Genomic DNA, 22,739 nt, shown 5'->3' with positions numbered 1-22,739 from the left:
GCTTCATGAGTGTGGTGCCTGCGAAGGGTCCTTTAATGAAGGAAAAGCTGGGTCAACTGACGCACCTACAGGTCCACCTCAGGCCAAAACAGGCCAGTATTTATGTGACCTGTTTTAACTGTCACAAGGAGTTAGTGCACAATGCTTTCATGCAAACCAGCCAACCTTTTAAGTCCAAACAAGTCTCTGCGTTCCACCACGGCATTCATGCTTTTCCCACTCCATCATAACAGCACCTGGAATTGTAAAGTGTAAATCTTATCAGCAGAGACAAGTCTGCAGCTCCCTGAGTCACACCGCCTGGCTTATTGCTTTGCTTCTTGACCCCCTGAGGCCCAGCTCTAATGGGTCAGCAAGGGCCATAAAGTGGTATATGTTTTTCTTTTACCAACCAGTGACACCATTGACACCAGTTGTTCATCCTTTTCACCAAAGCCTTTTGTAGAGCTGACAGGCTGTCAGTTCCAAGCAGATGATTGCAGAAGAGGAAAGGCTCCACGTTAAGGAGACACCACATTCCACTGAGGACGTGCTTTTATGAGCCAGCAAACACTCTGAAAAGCTCTGCAGCAAAACACTGGGAGCGGTGTGCCATCTTTGGGCTGCAGCATTTGTATTTTAAAGTCATGAAGCATATTTAATTGTGAAATTTAAAAGAACAGATGTTTAAAGGGGTTTTCAGTTTTTCATTTACCCTCAATATTGATGAAAATCAAGACTATGAGTGACACCAGGAAACAATGAATCATAAAAATTATTATTATTATTTGCGTCTTTTGTTCAACCAATATAATTTATCTATCTGCAGAACCACGTGTATCGTTTATTTCATTACAGTATTTTGCAACGACGCAATTAAAGTTTTTTTTCTTAAAATCAATATTGGATTCATTCTTAAAAAAATAACAAACGTGTACTGATCGTTTATGACGCCAATTGCGAAATGCGCGTATACAGTGCCACCATGTGGGGAGAAAGGTGTACTGCACGCGATAGGACGCGCCATATTTAAAACCGTAATTGAATAAATGTACTCATATTCCGAACATAGACTAATGCGCACTAATTATTAGCGATAATTAACTTAACCAAAAAATGTTTTTTGAATGTTTTCATTGTATAGTGAGGAGCACATTGAGCTTTATCCTATCTTGTTTAAGTTCACCTACAATAAACAAGATGGAAATAAATAGGCTTAAAATGTCGAAGGCCATTATTGAACTAAAAGCGTGTTGATCTTCAAAACTGAAGAAAAAAATACAAAAACATTCTCGCTCTGCAATAATAATGGTTTATTTTGACTTGAAAAAGCAGCAGTGATCAGCTTTCTAACCATAAAGCTGGTATTTACTGCACCGATTACAGCTCATTATTGAGGAAGGTAACAGTTCTTGTGGCGAATTCTAACAGCCCATGAACGAAGAATGCATAAGAAGACAGGATATATTTACACCTGCACATCATCCCCTGCTGTGCACAGCTCAGAATGTCATTTTTACTCCCCTCCTGCCTTTAGCTTCTCATCCACTGTGTGATCTCCCTTTGAGCCCCCAAGACATGGAGGGCTCTTGGCCAGGGTACTGTTCCTCTTCCACTGCTCAGGGGTCTTTGCCTGAATAGCCAGGGCATGAATGCAGCTACTCAGTTCCTCCTTTAAAGCCTCATTTACCAGACGGTGGCACTTGATCAGCGGCAGACCCTCAAACTGAGAGCTTACAACCAGAACGCGGAAATGCGATTCTGACCCGGGGGGCACGGCGTGCATGTGGCTTTCATTGTGAACCTCCAAGCATTCGGGCTGGAGAGCGTTGGTCAGTTTGAGTCGGATAGCGTTCTCCACGGGTCTCCTGGAATCCAGTTCCATGTGTCGTCTGGCGTAGTTTAAAGGGCGAATTAAGGCGAGGGCGGTGGAGGTGGGTCGAACACGGCAAAGCATTTGATGCCGTGGCACTAAACCTCTTAAGACACAAAAGGGATGATCAAAAGACACAATTATGAGAGTTCAATCACCTTCTAAACCGTTACATCTGTTACGTCAGCATCATTCCTCACCTGACCTACAGTAGTAACTTAAAAGGACAAAAAAGAATGTTCCCCTTTGTCAACAGTGTGAGTTATTTCAGCCGTATGTACACCGTCACACATGGTGATACAGAAGATTCTATAGAATTAAATACAGAACTCAACAATGATCAACACTAAATACAAACCAATTGTCCCTTCTGATACTTCATAAAGATCACAGAATGCAGTTCCAGTGGAAGGCTTGAACGTCAAAATGACTTTACTCGCATGAACCGTGTAATATGTCCAAAATTTAAGCCTCTAGCTTTGCTATTGCTGCCCAGACTCGGGGCTTCTGTTAAGCAAATTTATGTGAATGGAGTTAAGTTGAATTGAGTTGAACTGAATTGAATAAATACTGCATAATAGGTGACGGCGTATTATCGGAGCTGTGTTAATGTGCGTATTTGCTAGGGAACAATTTTAAATATCACTGAGAAACACTGAGAATTCTACGTTTACAATCGTATCGGGTGTACCCGTCTACAATAAACAAATGCATATTTACAAATACTGAATTACTAACCTTGCCAATATTTGCTTCAAGGCTTCCCAAACGACTTCTTCACGCATGCGCATTGAAAAGGTACGGTAGCTCCACTGGGACAAACTCCATCAAGTAGTTCGTTTATGAGTTAGAGAAGAGTAAATTAATAATCAACTAATAACTTTACATCATGAAGACATTGTAGCTGTTAGACAGTTTGGCACGCACATGTGTATTACACACAACCGCAACAGCAGCGACTCTTACGGCAAATTCGTCAAATAACTTAAAGCTGTAACCCATTTGCTCAATCTTTATGTGTCATATATATGTGGCCTTATGACATAATAACTGCTCATTACAAAGTTTTTATATTATTGGCTGTACGTCTAGAAACAACACTAGACATTATGCGTCTTTTCTTCATTACGTCTATTGGAACAAATTCAATATCATAACAGAAGAAACGTCTTCTTCGTGGACTAGAAACGCACACTTGCGCCACCAGTGGCAGGATTGATGAACGGCAGCGCAAAACTAAATAATTCCATAAACTGTCCAGCAGAGGTCGCCTGAGTCCTTTTGTTTTTTGATGTTAATTAATTTACAAGTGTTTAGAGTTTCTTCTCTTCATACCACTCACTTTGCACTTTGATAATTAGTAAACCAATAATAAAATATCTTTTGCTTTCATTCTTCAGTTATAAACTCATACACCTTAATATACTGTATAGCCACATCAGTTCCGCATTGATACCATTTCTTGTTCATATCTATGTATTTTTTATTCCAACATGAATATGCACTCATACGCAGTGAAACGGTGTTAACCAGCCAGGACTGTGCTTTTTAACCAGTCATTTGAGATTCTGGCAGTTTAAGGTAGAACATATTTAACTGACAGAAAGACAAAAAGTAATATTCATTTTTTTTCCAGTTTTATTCTTCATGATTGTTGTTCATTGTGGATTTTAAAGTCAATTGCACACCTTAGGGTACAGCCAATCAACACTCGGAAAAAAACAAATTCTCACATACACTGAAACACAACTGATGATATCTGTGATCAACTATGATTGATAAACTGTATTGGAAATGATTGTATTTATTACCTGCATTTAACATTAATGTGTTTATTTATATTTCACTGTTGTTTACAAATACACAAAATCTCTTAGACACGTGTGTGTGTCTGTGTGTCATTTCACAGTGTCTACACTGACAATCAACTACAGTTGCTACAGCACAATACAATGACAAACGTGGTAAATTCTTTGTTACATTGATTCATGGCAATCTCACAGACAGAAGCTTCAGGACTTGGAGGGTACACATGAATGTCAGCCATCAGTCTCACGTTCGTATGAGCAAGCACTCGGCATTTTCACAGGCGAGGCCAAAGGTCAGTGGGCATTTTCCTGCTCCAATTCCAAATAGGTTTGTAGACCGTAAGAGACGAAGATGTAGTGCTTTATTTTTCACTCGTTGTTTAATGTTGCAAAAGCAACACTTTCTTAAAAACATACATAACATAGATTATGTGGATACCAGAGACAAATCTGATCACCTGAATGGAGCTCTAAAAACTATTACCCTCATAACCTCACGTCACTTTATTAATGCCAGAAACACACAACAGCACATACTTGAGAGAGGGACTGCTGACTGTTAACCTTTACATTTTTATTGATTAGTGATCATATACAAATATCGTTGTGCTTTCATGAGAATAATCTATAGGTATTCCATGATGTGACAGCCAATCTGGATTCTGAAGCCACCATTTCCTGCAGTTTCAGCACGCGAAAGAAGGATATTTTAAACAGCTGAAAACCTGAAAACCAGAACTTACTCAGAAAGGTCAAAGATCTATCTGATTAGTTCTATAATAAGAACTACTAGTCATATATATTTATGAGAGAACTGATGGGAGTTAGGTGTGATCAGGCCATAGAAAATATTTGGCAATAATTCATGAGATGGCACACTGATGGATTACAGGCAGGCTGTGGATGAGTTAGGCCGAAGTCAAATGAAAAGGTCAAACAAGCCACTACAGTCCGGTTGATTTGATTCTTAGTGCTTTAATTCTCACTTCAGTCGGAACTGAAGGCGTCACAAATCTGTGCCAGTACAACAGTGCACGCTCAGTGGACATGGGAGTCTGTTTACTCAGCTGTCGTCCTCTTATGGCTGCTATCCTACAAAATGGCAGTTTAGAAACCTTCTGTGTTCAACTTAATGTTTTCCATGCAACACATGTCCACCAACACGCTGTGCTTTTACCAGAATGGGATGACATCAGCCATTGGCAGTGATTCTCATGGAATAATCTCAATTTCTATGAATATATCATTACATGTGCTTTATATTTGGAGCATAAAGCACAAACAAAGCTCAAATCCTCACTCAACTGCAGCTTAATCCTCAGTACTAAACATATCACCTTAATTCACAGCCAAGACTAATTCCTCTAATTTTACTCCCAATAGTTTTTGTGCTGAACTCTTGATCCATTAATAGCAAACAGGCTGTACAAGTCCTGACCACCTTCAGTCCAGTATTACAGCTAACACACAAAAAGACACAAAGATCCAGCACAAACTGCAAATGTATTAAAAACACCCAAAGAATCGTTTTCCTTTTATCGCCCTGTGATTATCTGCTTTTCTCCCACATTTTGAATAAAATAAATATATAAATGGATTTATATGGAGTGGGCTCCACGAAGAATGTATTGGGCATCATCAGCCTCCTGAAATAGCAGAATAAAAGTCACTTTGGCCAGAAAATGTCTAAACGCTCAACAACACAGCCGTACGTACGTATGTACGTACGTTAGGGCATGCACTAAATCCTCTGAAAGACATGGTACAAGAGAAAAGAGACTTGATGCATCATTTGTGTGTGAAATTTCTAACACTTTTATCAGGTAAAAATGTTAGAGGCCGTCACACTGTCAAATGGTTGCGCTTACGAGGGGACAACAAATGAGGTTTTTATTGTGAAATAAAGTGTTAAATATGGTTTATGACAGGCGAATAAGTGAGGATCGGTGGCCTTGTCATATTCTAGGAACAAAGAAAAACATGCCAGAACTTGGCATGTTAACGTAAAAAAAATAAAAGAATAAAACTGTATAAATAAAAAGAGCCATTCTGCTCACCAACACCAGACATCAGGAGAAAAAGAAAGAAGGAAAATGAGGTCCATCAAAAATGCCTCCAATCCGGACTTGTTGCATTTTTGATTTGAAGTCCAACAAAAGTGAATGACTGAAGACCTGAAGTAAGCTGATGTTCTTAGAGGAATGGGGAAGACTATGGACCGGTGCCCTCTTCTACAAGTCTTTGCGCATGGCTTTTATCAACCTCTACCAGCTGATACGGAGAGCTGACCCTATCTACATGAATACCTTACATCATATCCAAGGGAAATGCATTATCATGCTCTTATTGACCTTTTTACATAAGCCTCATGTTCCAGAAGTGGCTCATACAGGCATCCTAATGTGTGGTTATTCTTGGAGGTTCATCTTTAAAACAATCCAAACGGAATATTTACAGCACATTTCCTCACTCTTCTGCATAAATACATTTAGAGGATTTGAGGGGGTTAAAGGGTACGGTAGGATGTGAGGGGCTCTTCAGCTGCTCATTCACAGAGTGAGAAAATGGTTTATTATTTTTTCGTCTACCCTCCAAATGGAAAGTTGCTGGCGTCACATTATTTCAGCACCTGACCCCGCGTCTCTGGGAGTTTGAGGGCCAGAAAGCTGCCGGCTGCCAGGGCCCCTGAGGCAAACAGGATGGGCACGGCCTTGGTGATACCCACAAAGGAAGTAAAGATGCTTATACCTAAAACAGCCGCTAGTTTACAGAGGGCGTTGAGAAAGCCGAAGGCTGTGGTTCTGAGAAAAGAGAAATTAGAAAAGAAAGAGTCAAAACACATCCACCGCAACATGTTTTTACCACTAAAGTCCACAAGAGGGAGCTAGAAAAAATGTCAAAGTCAGAAATCAGAGGTTGTTATGCCAGCCCAGAATACCACAACAACCTACCGCTTATCAGAGGGGTAAAGCTCCACCGTCAACACGTCCAGGGAATTCCAGGAGGCGATGCTGATTCCCCCAAACAGGCACAGCAGAGCAATCATGGCGGACTCGCTGTTGCCAAAGGACAGGAAGAAACAGCTGATGCAGGAGATAACACTGGAGCCCGCTGGAGGAGGAGAAAAGACAGATATGAAAACATGTGCAAAAGCTGCTGAACAGACATGAAGATGAAGTCAAAAAGACTTTTACTTTCACCTGTCTGTCAGTAAGAGACGAGGAGGAAGGTGATGGTGAAAATCACAAGCATGAGGTAAAAAAGTTTCCATTCAAGTTCAATTCAAAGACCAACTTTTTTGGACTGAAATGATGATGTGGTTTGATTTGACAGTGATTTCCTCCAGCCTCTTCGAGTTAACTGTATATTTTAAAAAAATTCATCAATAAAAGCCAAAGCGCAGGTAAATAATCACTGAATTGTGTTTAATTTTAGGGGCAGATGGGGGGGGGGCTGATGCACTATTGCTAATTTCAGTGCATTAAATCTGGTTTTGTGTGGAATTTTGGTTGTAAATCCATTAAATTCTACATTTGATGGAAACTGGAGACAGTTAAAACCCACTTGTTTACTCCTGATGTCTCCTTACTGGGTTTATTCATTTATTCATAAATATCTTTTTCTCTTATTTAGTAAAGACATTTAAAAAATATAAACTCATTAAACCCTTATTACCCATTTAAACCACAGAAGATAAATGGGCAGTCATCGATTTGAATCTGACCTAATATTTCTACTCTCTTTGACGGGATCAGTAGCAAAATATCTTTAAATAATTATCATCTTAAACACATACAAATCCAGAGTCGGCTGCCACATTGTGTTGTGATTACCCAACATCCTGAGCCGCCCGATCTTGTCCATGAGCAGCGCGGAGACTATGTTCCCAGGTAAGACGGCCAAAGTTCCCAGAAAACTGACAAAATAGACCATGTAGGCGTTGTTCTCGTCGCTGACGTCACTGAGCATGCAGCCCTCTTTGTTGTGCAGGAAAGTGCTGTTGATCAGTCTGCAGTTGACCAGTCTGTACTTAAAAAGATCTGGAATATGATGACGGGGAAGGGAGGGGGTACAGAGGATGGAGCGTTTAGCATTTCTGTGTTCGTCAGCGTGTGGTTCTGATTGTGGGACAGAAGCCTCGTCTCCGCTGGTCAGACGCACGCTCAGTCCTACCTGTGTTGTAGAAGAGGGTGGCGATGAAGGTGCAGTTCTTGAAGAAGGTGTTGCTGGAGGTGATATCTTCAAAGAAACACTCCTCGAACAGGGAATCCTCGAACACCATCGACCTCATCTTCAGGTTCATGAATCTGGACACGACATTGGAGAAAACGACTCGAGCAAAATGGTGTTTTGTCTTAGATTTTTCCTTTTTAAAACCGCCCCCTCTGTATTTTAGAGCACCCCTTCAGAAACAAGATGCTGATATGATTGCTGTAGGACTCCAGTTGCTCCTAGTGATGCAATCAAGCCTCATCATGGATCCATGTTAACACAGTCTGCACATCATGACAGGACTCAGCAGATCAATACAACCACCCAACCGGGGACTCACTTGTCATTGAAGTACTCTCCTTGGCGGTGGACTTGATTTTCCAAGGTGAAGTTAAAGGTGACATGCTCTACTTTCTCCTTGATGAATACCTTGGTACGTGACGAGTACTCCTGCTTCTGCAGGTACTTGATCATGTCGGGGAACCACACGGTCAGACCATAATAGCTGGAGGAGGAGAGAAGGCTGCATTAAAATAACCTGCTTTTTAACGTGCGATTAGAATTACAATGGGCTTGATTACAGCAGGTTTCTTTACATGCTCCTATTTTCAGCTGTTACACCAGACAAGACTAACGCACCCAAACGTGCAAGTGTTTCATGACCTTAATCTTATACTCTTCAACCTAAATTGAACTGTTTCCCTCACTCTCTCCTCCTAGAATCATTCAAATATTTATACACTATGTCCTGGCTGTGACACAGAAACCTGATTCTCCGCCCTCACGTTAGCTCCTTCTCCACCAACAATTCCTCAGAATCATCAAACAAGTTGGCAAACATTTGTGCCACATCAGCATTGACGGTCACCTGTGAGACGGTCTCACCTGAAGGACATGGAGAACCACACGGCCATCATCATGTAGGTAGTGCGACGATACTCCGGCGAGAAAACAGCCTGAAAATTACTCCATACCTGAAAGAATACATGGAAATCAGAAAATAACAATATAAAAGTGAACATGTGACATCTCATCAGGCACCGCTGGTCCCAGTACAGCCCCTAAATTAACAGGTCCAGTAAGAGAAACCAGTGCTGCTCCTGCTTGTAGCCTCTCAGCTCAGGCTGACTACAAACCTCCAGATTCATCTCATGTACCTCCAGAAGACCAAAAAGACCAAGAGGGAAGGTGCAGTGTCCTCTCACCGCTGAGGTCCAACTGCCGCCCTGTCTGTCCTTGCTGCTATTCTGTAGCATAAGATGGATGACAGGGGCACCGTGGGACAGAGCAGGACAGAGTAGGACTGAATAGGGCTGAGTCAGCCAAATGACTCGTGTCCAGTTGTCCATGCTTCATCATCTTGTGTGCTTGCAGCAGTGATGTGAGATCGAGTCCATATAGCTTTCCAGAAAGTCCAGCCAGCTCCTACCCAGCTGTGTGACCCAAGGTCTGAGGTCCTGCAGCGGGGGTATTAATCCCAGTCATCCTTGTTCATACCACACCCAGCTGCTGCCCTGTTGGTACCTTTATGGCCCAGAACATCTGGAGATACTCATTTCTGTGTCTCTGGCAGCGTTTGCCTCTCAGCATCTTCCTGCTTGGTTCTGGTCGATGGTGGGTGCTCAGTCGTCTAGATTTCTCATGGTTCTACCTCCTTCCAGAGGTAACTCAAGCAGACACCCTGCGACAGGTCATTTTCTGTGTGCATTTTATGGCTTTACCAAAACTCACCTCAGTCAGGGAAACATCTAACCTGCTTGACAAAGACGTCACTAGACACTGTCACATCCCATCAGACCTAGTCTGACCCAGGACCACTGTTAGTCCTGCAGGTCTGAAGGATTTCTGTCAAGCACATTGAGCCTCTGTAGGGGTGAAACACAACATAGCAGCCAGGAACTGGAGCCTGATTTCTGTAAATTCCTCCTCCCTGAATGTATAGCTGCCCTTGGATGATTATGTCCACCAGTGTGGTGATGGACACACTATTCCCTTCCCAGGAATATCAGGTGCTCAGCACCTTTAAATCAGCCCACCCAAGATTTCAACTTCAAATCAGCTCTTCCAGAGTGACTCACGGCAGTTAGACTGAGGAGGACACCTTTTACCAGAGTTCCACTTTCCATGCCACAACCAGAATCTTCTAGTGGTCACAATGAACACCCATTATCTCCTGCTTCCAGGTTTATGCTCCTGCCTCCTGTCTCTATAGCGATGGTTTTGTAAAAATTCCTCAGCCTTGAAACCTCCATCAACAAGCACTCACTCGTTGCACCTTCAACATGTCCTGTGGGTTGAATTTAAGTTCAATGTAAAGAGAGCTTGAAATGAAGACAGCACCAGACACCCCTGAATGAAAGGTCTGCATATGGGTCGCCTTTCCAGATATGACATAACAAAAGAGAAAAGTTATCAACAGCACAACAAAGACAGGAGCATCAAACAGTCACTAAACACACCACAAATGCTTCAGTTGTGGCCTGGATTGATGTTGGAGGTACGGTAATGGAGAAAATGTGTCATATCAGGTGTAAAAGACCACGAGCAGCAGCACATTTCACAGTTTATTACCTGATGGAAAAGCGTGGTAAGCTTTATCCTCCATTTCTCATGCCAAGCGGCACCATCGCCCAGGTTCACCAGGTCCTCCATCTGCTTCACTGTTTTGATGGTGGTCACCTGGAGACAACCGAAAATTAATCTACATTTCATTCCATCCTGCACGCATTAAAGTCCCAGGATTCCTGATCAAGTTCATCCTATTTTTTTGTCCATTTAATTGGAGGTTGGGGAAAGCGGTTATTTGCTCTGGGTTTCCTCTTCCTCGTCTATTTAAAGCTGCTTCCTCATCCTTCCTGTTGTGTACGAACCCTCCAGCATCCTTTCTGTGTGTAAAGCCGGTTTTACTAAACTTATTGGATTGCTTGCTTGTGCAGACTTTATTTACCAACCCTGCACATTCAACATTCAGTGAAAGCATCTGGGATTAAGACATGATGAAGACGCTTTTATTCGAGGCCGTGAGGGGAGTCAATATGTAGTTTGGCTGGTTTTCACTGTGTCCGAAGACAATACAACTCCCAAGAACTCATTGGAAGCTTAAAAAAGCAGATTAGCCAAAGTATGTTGTGACTTTTTACTGTAGTTCAACAGCCATAACAGTGGTATTTCTCATTTTTCATCAATTCTAACAGTTATAACTGGGAAAAACATTTCACCAGCTCTTAACCTTTCGTACTGACATGTCTCATGAATACCTGTTATGATTATGCCTAAATAATTATACTGATTTTGATATGCAGCATAGAATTGAAAATCTTTAAAAGTCACAGGAGGAAACTAGAGAAATAAAAAAGCAGCGAAAGAGCGCAGATGGCTGCCAAACACACACTTGGGGAGAGAGATCTGAGTTATCATCCTTTAAAAAGGGTGTTGATAGTTAAAATAACGTTAAATAAGTTAACCACAATCAGTATTATAGGCAGTCGCAGGGTTATGGAACATAGAAGGTTTCTTTATGATAAAGGCCCCTTGGATTTGATCTTTGGAAGATTAAAGGCCAAAGTCTCTCTGGAATCTGCAACATTACCATAATGTAATTATCTGTTCCTTGTCCCATTATCAACATTTCCTGAAAATTTCATTAAAATTCGTTCAAAGCTTTTCCAGTTATTTTGCTAACAGACAAACGGCAGCTGTCACACAACCTCCCTCAGCGAGCATTAAAAGATGTGTTTTAACGCAATGATTGCCATACGTGGGGCAGAGTTTAAATAAACCATGATGTTTTTCAATCTTTTACTATTGTTTAAATTTTAATCACACCATGGTTTGCAAAAACATAATAAAATATTACAGATGTCTTCATTTTACACATTATTTAAGCCACTGTGTGGCCGAATTGTTCTGAATGAAGATTCTACTGAGACACTTTTTGCTTCACATCATTGCCAGACTGTCTTTTCCAAAGTAACACTGATGATGCTGCCCAAGAACCTTTACTGTGTCACTCATATAGCATCTACATTAGATCTACAGTATCACCATAACCTGATTAAGTGCTGGATATGTGAAAATGTCATGTTTATTTTTTTGCACGAGCTAGCAAAAATGTATATTTTATTACGAAGAATGTGTTTTTAAATCCTAGTAGACCGTGTGACTTACAGAAAAGACCCTTTCTGGGTACCCTTTCGCCCTCATGTTGGTGTCATGGACCTGTTTGAGGATCATCCACGCCTCATCATGTTTTCCATTCTGCAGGGGAAATTCAGAAACACAAGCAGAAGGTTTATTAGCATTCATTAGCAATGTCATTATGCTGTACCTGGAAATGAAAATTAGGGCGAGTTTTTACAGTCTTAGACATCTCTTAGAAAGTTGTGACCTTCTCCTGAACTAACATCAGCTGCCTGGCAGAACGTTTGCCTGCTACAGGATGCGAAAACACCGACACTTATCTTAAAAACATTCTGGGAAGTTGCCCTTTTTGTCTGACCTCCAGGAAGAAGCGGGGGCTCTCAGGCATGGTGGTGAGAGCACAAATGGCTGCCACGGCGGGGAAGGCACACACCAACACAAAGACGCGCCAGCTGTGGAACTGATAGGCTGAGCCCATCTGGAAACTCCAGCCTGTGCGAGCAGACACAAGGAGGAGGAGGCATCAGAAGGCAGCAACCTGTAGCTCTGCAAGGACGTGACGAGTGACCTTCTGTGATCATCACAGAGCAAATTTTCTTGTAATTAGAGGATAATTGGGGGCAAACCTTTGACATGTGCGGAGAAATGTCTTGTTAATGCCGACACAGTAGCGCCCAATCTTTAGAATGTTTATTAATTGGACAAAATGCTTCAATATTATCCACCCAGCGCTGTAGAAATGGGAGCTCCAGACTTTCCAGGATGACATAAAAGCTTTGACTACACATCGCGAATGTCCTGATTTATTACTCTCACCGTAGTGTGGGATGATGGCCCAGGCCATCGCAGCAGCATAAATACCGCCCAACATCCAAAACATGCACAGCCAGCTCAGATGCTCCCCTCGCTTCTCCTGGGCCAGGAACTCAGAGTAATAGGAGAACACGATGGGGATGGAGCCACCAATACTGCACAGGGAAGAGGGAAGCAGGGATGTAAATACATAGATTATTAGAAGCCTCCAGTTGTAAACTGTGAGTTAGTTAGACAGTTCTAACTAATAAGAAAGATCATTGATGATGGGAGCAATCTCTGTGGACCCAATATCTATCTATCTATCTATCTATCTATCTATCTATCTATCTATCTATCTATCTATCTATCTATCTATCTATCTATCTATCTATCTATCTATCTATCTATCTATCTATCTATCTATCTATCTATCCATCTATTTATCTAATAACCCAGCTGCAGCAGACAGAGATTGCTTCTCATTTTTAAATATGGTGTTTTATTTCTGCTTGGACCTGAACCTGACCTTTACCCTAGCTGTTACCCCAACATATGACTTGTTTGTCTTCTTACCCCACGCCAGAGGTCAGACGGCAGAACAGGAAGGAGATGTATCCCTGGACAAAGGACGAGAAGAAAGCAAACACGCTGTTGATGGAGAGCGCGATGAGGAGCGTCTGCCGTCGGCCGATGCGATCAGCCAGCCCCCCCCACACGAAGGCCCCGACCATCATCCCCAGGTACACGATCAGACCTATGCAGACAATGTGGGAGAAAAATCAAGTTCACGCCAGTTTGGAAGTGAAAATATAAAAATTGTGAGGTGCAATTTGCAAAGTGTGAAAGTTAGCTTTGTTCCAGCAGAACCTTGAGTTCCTATTCAAGAAACAGTCATTTTGCTGTTTGGATACAACACTGATGAAAGCATAAACATCAAAGCAACCATTTTCTGAAACCGAAAATCACCTTGAAGAGAAACATTCACCACCCGAACTTCTGAATAAACAACAAATTTAGACTGTATTCTACCACAGAAAGCAGAATTCAGTCTGACTCTGGAGGATTCTGGAGGATTCTAGATTCTGTGGGAGTTGCTGCCGCCGGGTTAGGCTGTGATTTGATTTTGGACTCATCACTGGATCACTGGAGTTAAAGAACATGAGCCTGTTAACAGACTCTTCTTCATAAGCAAATTAGAGCAGAGTTACGACCTATTGCTGTCCCACTGCAGCAGGGGCCCAGTTTACCATCTCGCTGGACGTCTCTGCTGTTGCTAAACAGCTGCTCATTATAGGATTCACGGTCACGTTTGTTCCACATCTACGTGCATGTGCCTAGTAATTGATTTATGCTTGCTTTGCACCGCTTCTTTACATGTGATTTTGCTCTTCAGCGTTTGGAAGCCTGGCGGGTTTCTGCATTGTGTTTGAATTCAATCTTAAAAACCTGCTTCTCATCAACATCCATACGATCAAAATGCGGATTTGAAGGACGGATGTATTGCTTATGAAGAGGATGATGTTTGGAAGAAAAAAACAGAGCAGAATGAGAGGTTAAGGGGCCGGAGAGATGGAGAAGCACGTGAGCCCTCTGGAAGGGAGGTGGGGGGAGGGGTGAAGGAAGAGCATGGCTGCATGTAAAGAGTGCTACAGTGAGAGAGGAAAAGAAAGAGTGAGGATGGTTGACTGTCTACGCGATAACACAGCTCCCAGAGGCACATGTGTACAAGGATGAGGAGGGGGTGGATGCACAGGGAGGCACTATTAATAGGCGATTTTCCAGCCCAGGGTCTTTATGGTACCACAAAGTTCATCAGCAACCTCTGATGGGTTAATTTAACAGTCTGCACGATGCTGGGGCTGTGGATCACTGGACTATTCCATCCTCATCAGCATATGCACATCCAGAAGGAAGAGCCGAAGCCCCTGGACGGCACCAACGATACCATCGCAACACAAGCGACGCTGCTCGTAATTTTCTCCCCGATTTAGAAAAGGCAGCCCCGGGTCAAAACACACCACAAGCTGTGCTGCACAGCCGTTGCCGTGCAGGAGATGCACTGCAGATGCTGAGCAAGAGAAGCCATAAAAGCTGCCGAAACTGGCCGAGCAGTTGAAGGTGTGGGCCAGATGGCGATAACTCTGGGGAGTCGGCACCAGCCGACAACAGCTTATTGTTATTGGCGCTAGTTCCTGATCTGAATATGAGTCACAAAGGGTGCAGAGCAGTTATTTTGGATTCTCACAGTTCCGTCTCGTAAAAACTCTCAAATATATTCATATTTCCGCTTCTCCGTCTGCTGTCATGCAGCGAGTACGAGCTGTAATATGGTGACTTTGGCAAACACCGGCTTCCTCTTCCCAGTGCAACAAGGCCTCAACAAGGGCAAAGCAATGACAGCCTCTCAGCACCTCTCTGCCGCCTGTTCAAACATCCCACGCATCACTCCTCACACACCAGGCTCACACGGCTTGGATCATATTGGGTGGCATTATGGCGCCAGTGTAGCTCCATTATGTAAAGAAAACAAAGGTGTCAGCAGCGGGGAGGGGGGGGGGGCACGCTGGGAATCAGGGGATGCAGGGAGGCATGAGCAAACATGTCTTTGCAGGATGAGTCAGGCATGTTGTGTAACAGTGAGAGGAGAGAATCAGAGCCAGTTGTGTCTTCCTGCTCGTCCCAATGGACATGATGCAAACCCTGGCTGAGAAGGTGTGTGTGTGTGAGGGGGGGGGGGGGGGTGGGGGGGGTGCCTTCAGCTGTGTAGATGCTCTTTATTCATATATTCAGAACCTTTAGGAAAATGGAAAAACTGAAGCAACACTAACAGTGTGATGAGAATGCAAAAAGAACTGTTGGGTGACAAGAATTTTGCTGTAGAGCTGGGCCGCTGTGGCTCAGGCCATACAGCCGGGACTCCTGTGATCAGGATCAGCACCAGGGCTTTATGGACCAACATTGCTTCCTAAAAGCAGAAATGTGTATGAGGTCTCTGCCAACAATGTAAAAATGGGCATGGTTCTTTGTCATTTAAAGAGTTACAACCAGCTTTGAGTTAGTCCCATGATTTGATTGAAGCCATGAGGTCGAAAGAAGTGCCTGCAGAACTCAGAGCCAGATTGCAAGAAAGCGCAGATTTAAGGAAGGCAACAAAAATAAATTCTGCGGCACTGAAGGTTCCAAAGAGCACAGAATGGAGAACGTTTCAGAAGGTCAACTGTCACTGCAGCACCCCACTAATCTGGGATTATGACACGGATGCTGAACAGAAAGTAAAAGACACATGATGAAAACCCACCGAGTTTGCCAAGAAGCATTCTCTGGTCCGATTAACCCAATATTTCACTTTTTTTTAACACTCTACTGTGTGAAGAAAGCACACAGCACCTTTCCAATCCCATCCCTGTGGTGGAACATGGTGGCAGCATCATGCTGTGGGACATGGAGGAGGTCGGGGTGGAAGGAAAGATGAATGGCGCAATTCTTTTAATGAAAAGCGAAATAATGCTCTAAATCTTAAATAGCTGAGCAACTCTGAGGAGGATCTGAGAAGATGAAAGGAGGAACATTCCCAAATGCAGATATGTAAAGCAAGTAGCATCAGGACTGAAGGCTGTACCTGCTGGAAAGGTGCTTCACCTCAGAGAATGTTTTCATTTTAGGTGCATTTCTTTCATAGATTTGGGGGGGGGGGGGGGGGGGGGTCTGTTTTCATGGCTATTGTCTTTAAATGTGTCTTAGATGTTATCTCCCAAAGTAAAGACTTAGATGTGAACAGAAAAGGACAAAGGAGACATCAGAAATCAGACGTCCCTGATAACAAGCCTGACAATGTTCCGATGATGCTAACATGAGAGGTGCAGCAGTGTGTGGCTCTTACCCAGCATGCCTTTGTTGGGCTCGGACAGACACATGTCTTTCTCTGCAAAGGGCAGGACAAAGCCGACCACAAAGATCTCCACACCGTCGGCCATCAGCGCCAGCCCCAGGACAAAGTAGAGAGTCCACTGGAACTTTCCGTGGCCGCACTCCTGCAGAATGCTCTCGTACTGCTGGGCCAGCTCCTCCTGGTCTTTCCTCCTCTCCCCCTCGTAGGCGGACAGATCCCGGAACTGCTGCGCCTCAGCGGTCATCACTCCATCCATGCCTGGGGCTTTTCCCGAGTCGGCCCGGGGGATTCCCTGATACTCGCCCTCGTAGATCTCATCATCCTCATCGTGTCCTTCAGTGGAATCGCTGTGTCCTTCGTCGTCATTGGCCCGGCTGTCTGTTGCGGTAGTATCCGTCGTCGTTGCCCGGGACGCCAGAATAGTCATCGTCATCGTCCTCTTCCTCGAAGCGTTTGTAGGAGCGTCTGGTGTACTCGTCGGCCATTTTGTCCACGCCACGCCCAACCTTTTTCCCAACTTGCTTCTTTGCAACTTTGGCAATGTCCTTCGCACCGCGGATGAAGTCCGAGCGGCCGTCTCTGTAACGTCCATCATCATCCATCTTTAGGCCTGGAGGTGCTGGTCAGTTGCTGCTTGGACTCGGATATATCAGGAGCAGCCCCAGTACATGAGTGGCCACTGGGATTTTGTGGAAGCCGGTAAATGTTGTCACTTAGTGGCTGCTGCTGTCACACTCTGACCACCTTGATGTCAGACCCTGATGCTGAGGAGAATCACACACACACACACACACACACACACACACACACACACACACACACACACACACACACACACACACACACACACATAGAGATAAGCACTCTTCATGATGGTGGCAGCATCAAACATGTTACATTCATCTAAATATAACTCAACTTTACCGTCCCTGCGCCTGGAAGAATGAATTTTTTTTAAAAAAAGATGTAATATTGGAACAAACAATCGCACAACACCAAAGAGACAGACTGCTCATGCATCTGTGTGACGTGCACTAAGGTGTGATACAGGTCATTGTGATGGTAAAATTGAATAAAACTGCACATTTGTGCTTTTTTTCCCCCTGGTTTTGTAAGGGGTTACAATAAAAACCTTGACCCTATAAAAAAAGGAAATGGCAGCATCTATCAAAAACACATTTTGAATCAAAGACTGAAACAAAAGCGGTGCAGAACACATCAGACTCATCAGTATTCTCTGCATGTTGGATTTAGAGACAGCTCAGCACTTTGATTCCTGACAGGCCTTCATCCGTTCACCAGCACAGATACAAGCGATTGTGATTTTATACGTTCTTTATTCAATTATTTATGGTCCAATGAGTAAATATGTGTGCGCCCAGACTGGTGACCTGCTCTAATGGGTTCTACCAAACACCTAAATGGCCTTTTATCTGAACTCCTGCCAACCAAACTGGGACTGGCCTCAACACGTAAATGCTGATGAGACCACGCAGACACCAGGTCCCTAAATAGCGAGTCGCTGGGGAAGGACTCCAGCTGCATCTGACACAGAAGTCATTCTGAGCGCGAGGAGCTTTCGACGTGCAGCCGCCGCTCAGCAGGGGGTGGGGTGGGGTGGGGGGGGGAGACCATGACAACCACAGGCTGATACATACAAATATGCAGTGTACATTAGTCACGTCATTCTTCCTTCTCCACCCAGTGTGTTCTGTCACCCTGGTGGCACCGAAGGCACTTAGCAACACCGTGCCAAACACTCTGACGTAAGCTCTCTGCATCCATTTTGGCTTTCCTCAGTACAAAATGGACTGAAAAAGCCTCAGACCGAGAGGAGCCGAGTAGTGCTGCTAGAACCAGCACAAAGTAATTCCCGGGATACGGCTGGGCCTCGTGCACAAACACAGCCTCAGTCCATTTTGACACAAATCAATTTGACTTGTCTAGAATGTGTAGTTGCTGCTCAGCACCAGCTGATAAGACCCCCCCCAGGACAAACCTGCAAAGGCAAATTAAAATGAGTCTCCGACCACAGTGTTTGTGCAGAGCGGACAATATTTGAACAATGAAGCAATGGAAACAGTAATCAGGAACTTGAACCCTGATCTTCTCTTGAGCTCTGCATTAACAACATGTTGGGTTCTTGGAGAGCGACTGTATTTCACGTATTTATTTCATGCTCGCCGACACTAAAAGAGAGCAGAATTCCACCCACCCAGGTAATAAAACAGTCAACGTTCATAAAAGCAATAATTAAAGGATTGATATGTTTTACTTCATATCATCACCATGACAACTGTGTGGGAAGAATTTTTTTTCTTTCCTCAATTATAGATGCAAATATACCAGTGGATACTGGGCAAAAACAAGATGGTGGGTGGCTACAGCTACAGCAGTGTGCTGTTTACAGGTTTACACAGGTATAATCTGTAACAGCTACACACCCGATCAACTATTAACTCACACACAATCACCAGATCCAAACAAAGGCACGTGTGTTTGCCCTTCTGGTACACGAGGAACAAACACAGGTTGATAAATATCAAGTCAGGCTTCTGAATCTGCATCAGCAGTCGCGATCTCACCTGAGGAACCATTCAGACTTACACTAATCACTGCCTGCCCTCGCCCGTCTGGACACAGGAAAGAATTTTTATTATTTTCCAGTGATTCAGAAAATTTTCAACAGTGACCTGAGCCTTAGGCTGAGCAAGCAGCTGAAGTGAACCAACGTTTTCCTTGAAGCACCGAGCTGAAACCTGGGGCACAAAGACCCAAATGTTGTCCTAGCAAACTGGTGGAAAAGATATTTTTTCCACTGTGATTTGAAATTTTATGGATAACCACGAAGGAATCATTGCTGGACATTTAAAATAATATTTGCTACATGATCTGTGTTAAACGGTGGGCGAGGGAGGAAAAAAATCCCCATCAGGAAGATCTAGAGTCTCGCCTTGTGCAGCAATAACACAAGTGCAATTAATAACCGAGCGAGCCTTAATTGGACAATGATCAAATGCTGCACTGGTTAACTTCCTTTTAGTGTTGATGGCTTTAGATAACAGTTCCTGACCTCGGGATGCTGTACAGTGCTGAGCTGAGTGTTGGTTCAAGCCTCACGCAGAGCAAAAGAGCCTGGAAGTGTGTGGAAAGTTGTGCAGGTAGCTGTTCCTGTTACTGTCACCCCTCATGTAGTTTGGATGCAAAGGATGTGCTGCAGTCATGGCTGCCAAAGGCGCAGGACATCTGATGCACCAGGGTGTAAAACACATCACCTCATCATGCAGAAGGCACAAACCAGGGCCAGATCACAGCAGGTATTCACCTCTCTGTTTCCATCAAAGGGCATCTTTAATGTGAAAAAGCCACGTCCCTGTCAGTGATCACCGCAGAGCACAAAGGCGAGCAGCAGAGACGCTGCTCTCCATCAGTCTCTGCCTCCATCACGTTCTCCCCGATGGGCTTCTACAAGGTCATTTTAGCACACGACGCAGAACAAGCACGCACTGGACCGGCATTCTGAAGCCCTCGCATATACCCTAAAACACGCAAATCCCACTTTTTTCACCACAGGTTGACGTGAATTCCACAAACGACGCGTTAGATTTAAGGGGAAAGGGGGGCAGGAGGCGATGGGGCGGCCAAGGGCATCTCAGCCCAAATTAGGCGCAGTTGAGGCTCAGCTGGCCGCTGACCGCGTGTGCTGTTAATGAGATTAAAATACAAGATTCGCCACCTCCTAACCTTGTCCCCAACCCCTCCCCCAGTGAAGGTTGATGATGATCGTTCTTACCTCCCTACAAGACGATCCGCGGAGAGTAAAAGAAAGTCTAAATGGTCATTTTTTTAAAGAGATATTCTATCATTTATATTGTGCCGACAGGGTTCCGGGAGGCATCTCGTTACCGGCGCTGGAAATCCATCGTGTGCCGATAAAGGTCTGGTCCTTCCACCAGTAATGGCAGTAGATCAGCAAATTAAGCACGAAAAGATAAGACCCTCTCTCCATTTGTGTGTGTGCGCGTGTGTGTGCAGAGGAGTCACCTTAAATACCATGAAGCAGGCAGGTCCCGGGTTCCAGTGATGCGCACAGTAGCAGAACCTGCACCTTTCCGCTCCTCCGCCTTCTCCGTGTACTTCCACCCCCCTCCCCTCCCCTCCTCCCTGGTCCTCATTGAGCAGACACCATTCCTCTCGGGTCGAAGGGGACCGGAGACAAGGGGACGACAGTTGCTGTTTGCGCGACATCCTCTGAAAACACACGCATTTTATCTGCGCCACGCACAGTTTCGCTGTTGGAAATGATAAAATCTTATTTTACTTGGGACAGAAACGCTGCCAGCCTCCCGCTGCGCGTCCCGGTGGTTTGCTCCAGAGACTCCCCGTGCGCGTGTCCTTTATATTGGTCATATGCAATAAGGGAAACGTATAAAATTTAATAAATAAATGATGCCTTTCTTAGAGGCAAATTATTAGACTCGTGTTGCAAAATGATTATCAGGACTAACAGTAAAAATGTGCCGCACTTACAGTAAAATTACGCCGACATCTCAGTTTCTGCCCTGTCATTTTTAGCTCCAGTCATGTTCGCAGCTTCTTTGTGAATGTTAAATGTACCAGTGCTGGAATTGAATACTTTATTATTTTTAATTTATTTGTATTTCAGAAATTCTTCTCGCTAATATTAGTGCGCAAACACCAAAAAGATTCGAAAAACAAGGTCATTCAAGAGAGAATTCAATGTTTTTATTGCATCACTTATTTTACTAGTGCCTTTATTTATTTGTGTGATGCTATATTTGGCCAATTAGTGTTACTTCTCGATTGTCATCTTTATTCTCCTCCTACCTGAATCAGTCAGAACGTTCTAACAAATGAGGAATGAAGGGGAGTTTGCAGAAGCCGGTCAGTAATCATTCAGGCTCGCCCTACTGGGCGAAACTAAGAAGAACTGAATCTTTTCTGCCTCCTTCCCTTCTGCCCAATAAACCCATAATTAATGGAGCAGCTGTTATTGCGGTAAACTAATTATTGTAAACATCGCGGAACCAAAAGGTTCGCTTTAGTGACACCTAGTGGTCAATAAGGATATGTGTTGCGCATGGGGAAACGACAAACTGCCCTTTTCTCCAATATTTTGGAGATCACAGGGAGACCGTCCTTGCAGTGCTTCCACATTGCTTCGATTTGCCGGCGAAAATAAATTTATGTAAATAGATTTTGCGTTTGTTCCAGTAGGTCTGAGCATCTTTACGTCCTTCCAAAGCGACATCTGTCATCTCCCGCTGGATCTACAGCGGCGTCTGCTGCGGAATTCCTCTGTGTCTTTCCAGAGTAGCTGGTTTGTCAAGCTGTTTCCCAGCATCTGTCGAGTAATCCAAGGAGGTTCTGGCCAGTGACGTCACCGATGACGCAGCAGCCACGCTGACGGGAGGCACCCACGTGACCAGCGCAGACCAGGAACATAAACAAAGGTCCCATTAAAAACTCAGGGGAGGTTCGGTCATTTGACAGTTATGGAAGCTATTCTGTCTGTAAAGGGTGGTTTTGAAAGCTGGAGAAGTTGTATCTGACCCCAGTACTCACTATGTAGCTGTAGGCCCACCTGAGCAAACAACAAAGGCACAGTCAGACCTCCAAGGAAATCTTTCCCTATCATGTTCGTGTTCTTCGGCGTGTAAAAACACCTATTGGGGCGTCTTCTCTAGGCTCTACATTGGGTTCTACTCACTGTAGGGCTCCACACCTCCCAATCTATTTCTTATTCACTCCATCTGGAGAAAAGACCTCAAGCTCACAAAAGTACGTGTTAAAAGGAGACAAGCAGAAAACCAGAATGCTTCACCGCAGCCTCCTGTTCATCTGACGTCTGACCTCAAAGAAAAACAAGCAGAGACGGACCATGACAACTGGGAAGGATTCAGATAATGACCGTTTCCCGCTACACTCAATTAAAAGCACAGACAGTGGGTCTGTGCTGCCTGCTATGGCGTCACTGTGGCCAATTAAAAATGACATTGGGTCCCATTCCAGAAATGACTGA

General features: G+C 44.0%; 2 protein-coding genes across 2 annotated transcripts; both read right to left on the bottom strand.

The window, feature by feature from the left end:
- Positions 1–1,270: 1,270 nt before the first annotated feature.
- Positions 1,271–2,800, bottom strand: bola1 (bolA family member 1). Its single transcript, XM_003965697.3, has 2 exons — positions 2,591–2,800; positions 1,271–1,958 (listed from the first exon to the last, which is right to left on the bottom strand). The coding sequence occupies exons 1-2, from the start codon at positions 2,641–2,643 to the stop codon at positions 1,496–1,498; spliced, it is 516 nt and encodes a 171-aa protein (XP_003965746.3). The 5' UTR covers positions 2,644–2,800; the 3' UTR covers positions 1,271–1,495.
- A 686-nt stretch (positions 2,801–3,486) lies between these two features.
- On the bottom strand, positions 3,487–21,065 carry sv2a (synaptic vesicle glycoprotein 2A). The gene is given in 14 exon segments (XM_003965682.3): positions 3,487–6,461; positions 6,612–6,771; positions 7,494–7,700; positions 7,834–7,967; positions 8,213–8,377; positions 8,758–8,846; positions 10,444–10,551; positions 12,040–12,129; positions 12,371–12,504; positions 12,829–12,980; positions 13,381–13,561; positions 16,688–17,075; positions 17,077–17,460; positions 20,750–21,065. Coding segments are annotated over 13 exon segments (2,214 nt in total). The 5' UTR covers positions 17,299–17,460; positions 20,750–21,065; the 3' UTR covers positions 3,487–6,277.
- Positions 21,066–22,739: the final 1,674 nt, after the last annotated feature.

Source organism: Takifugu rubripes, chromosome 7 (genome assembly GCF_901000725.2).
Source record: "Takifugu rubripes chromosome 7, fTakRub1.2, whole genome shotgun sequence".
NCBI classification, from domain to species: Eukaryota; Metazoa; Chordata; class Actinopteri; order Tetraodontiformes; family Tetraodontidae; genus Takifugu; species Takifugu rubripes.
The sequence above is the reverse complement of the archived record's forward strand: the minus strand, read 5'-3'. Positions and strand labels throughout refer to the sequence as shown.

Bases quoted from the DNA above. Each gene is read 5' to 3' on its own strand.
- bola1 (XM_003965697.3), bottom strand. From the start codon at position 2,643: ATGCGCATGCGTGAAGAAGTCGTTTGGGAAGCCTTGAAGCAAATATTG. The intron at 1,959-2,590 runs GTTAGTAATTCA...TTGTGTCTTAAG, and splicing joins TTGAAGCAAATATTGGCAAG to AGGTTTAGTGCCACGGCATC.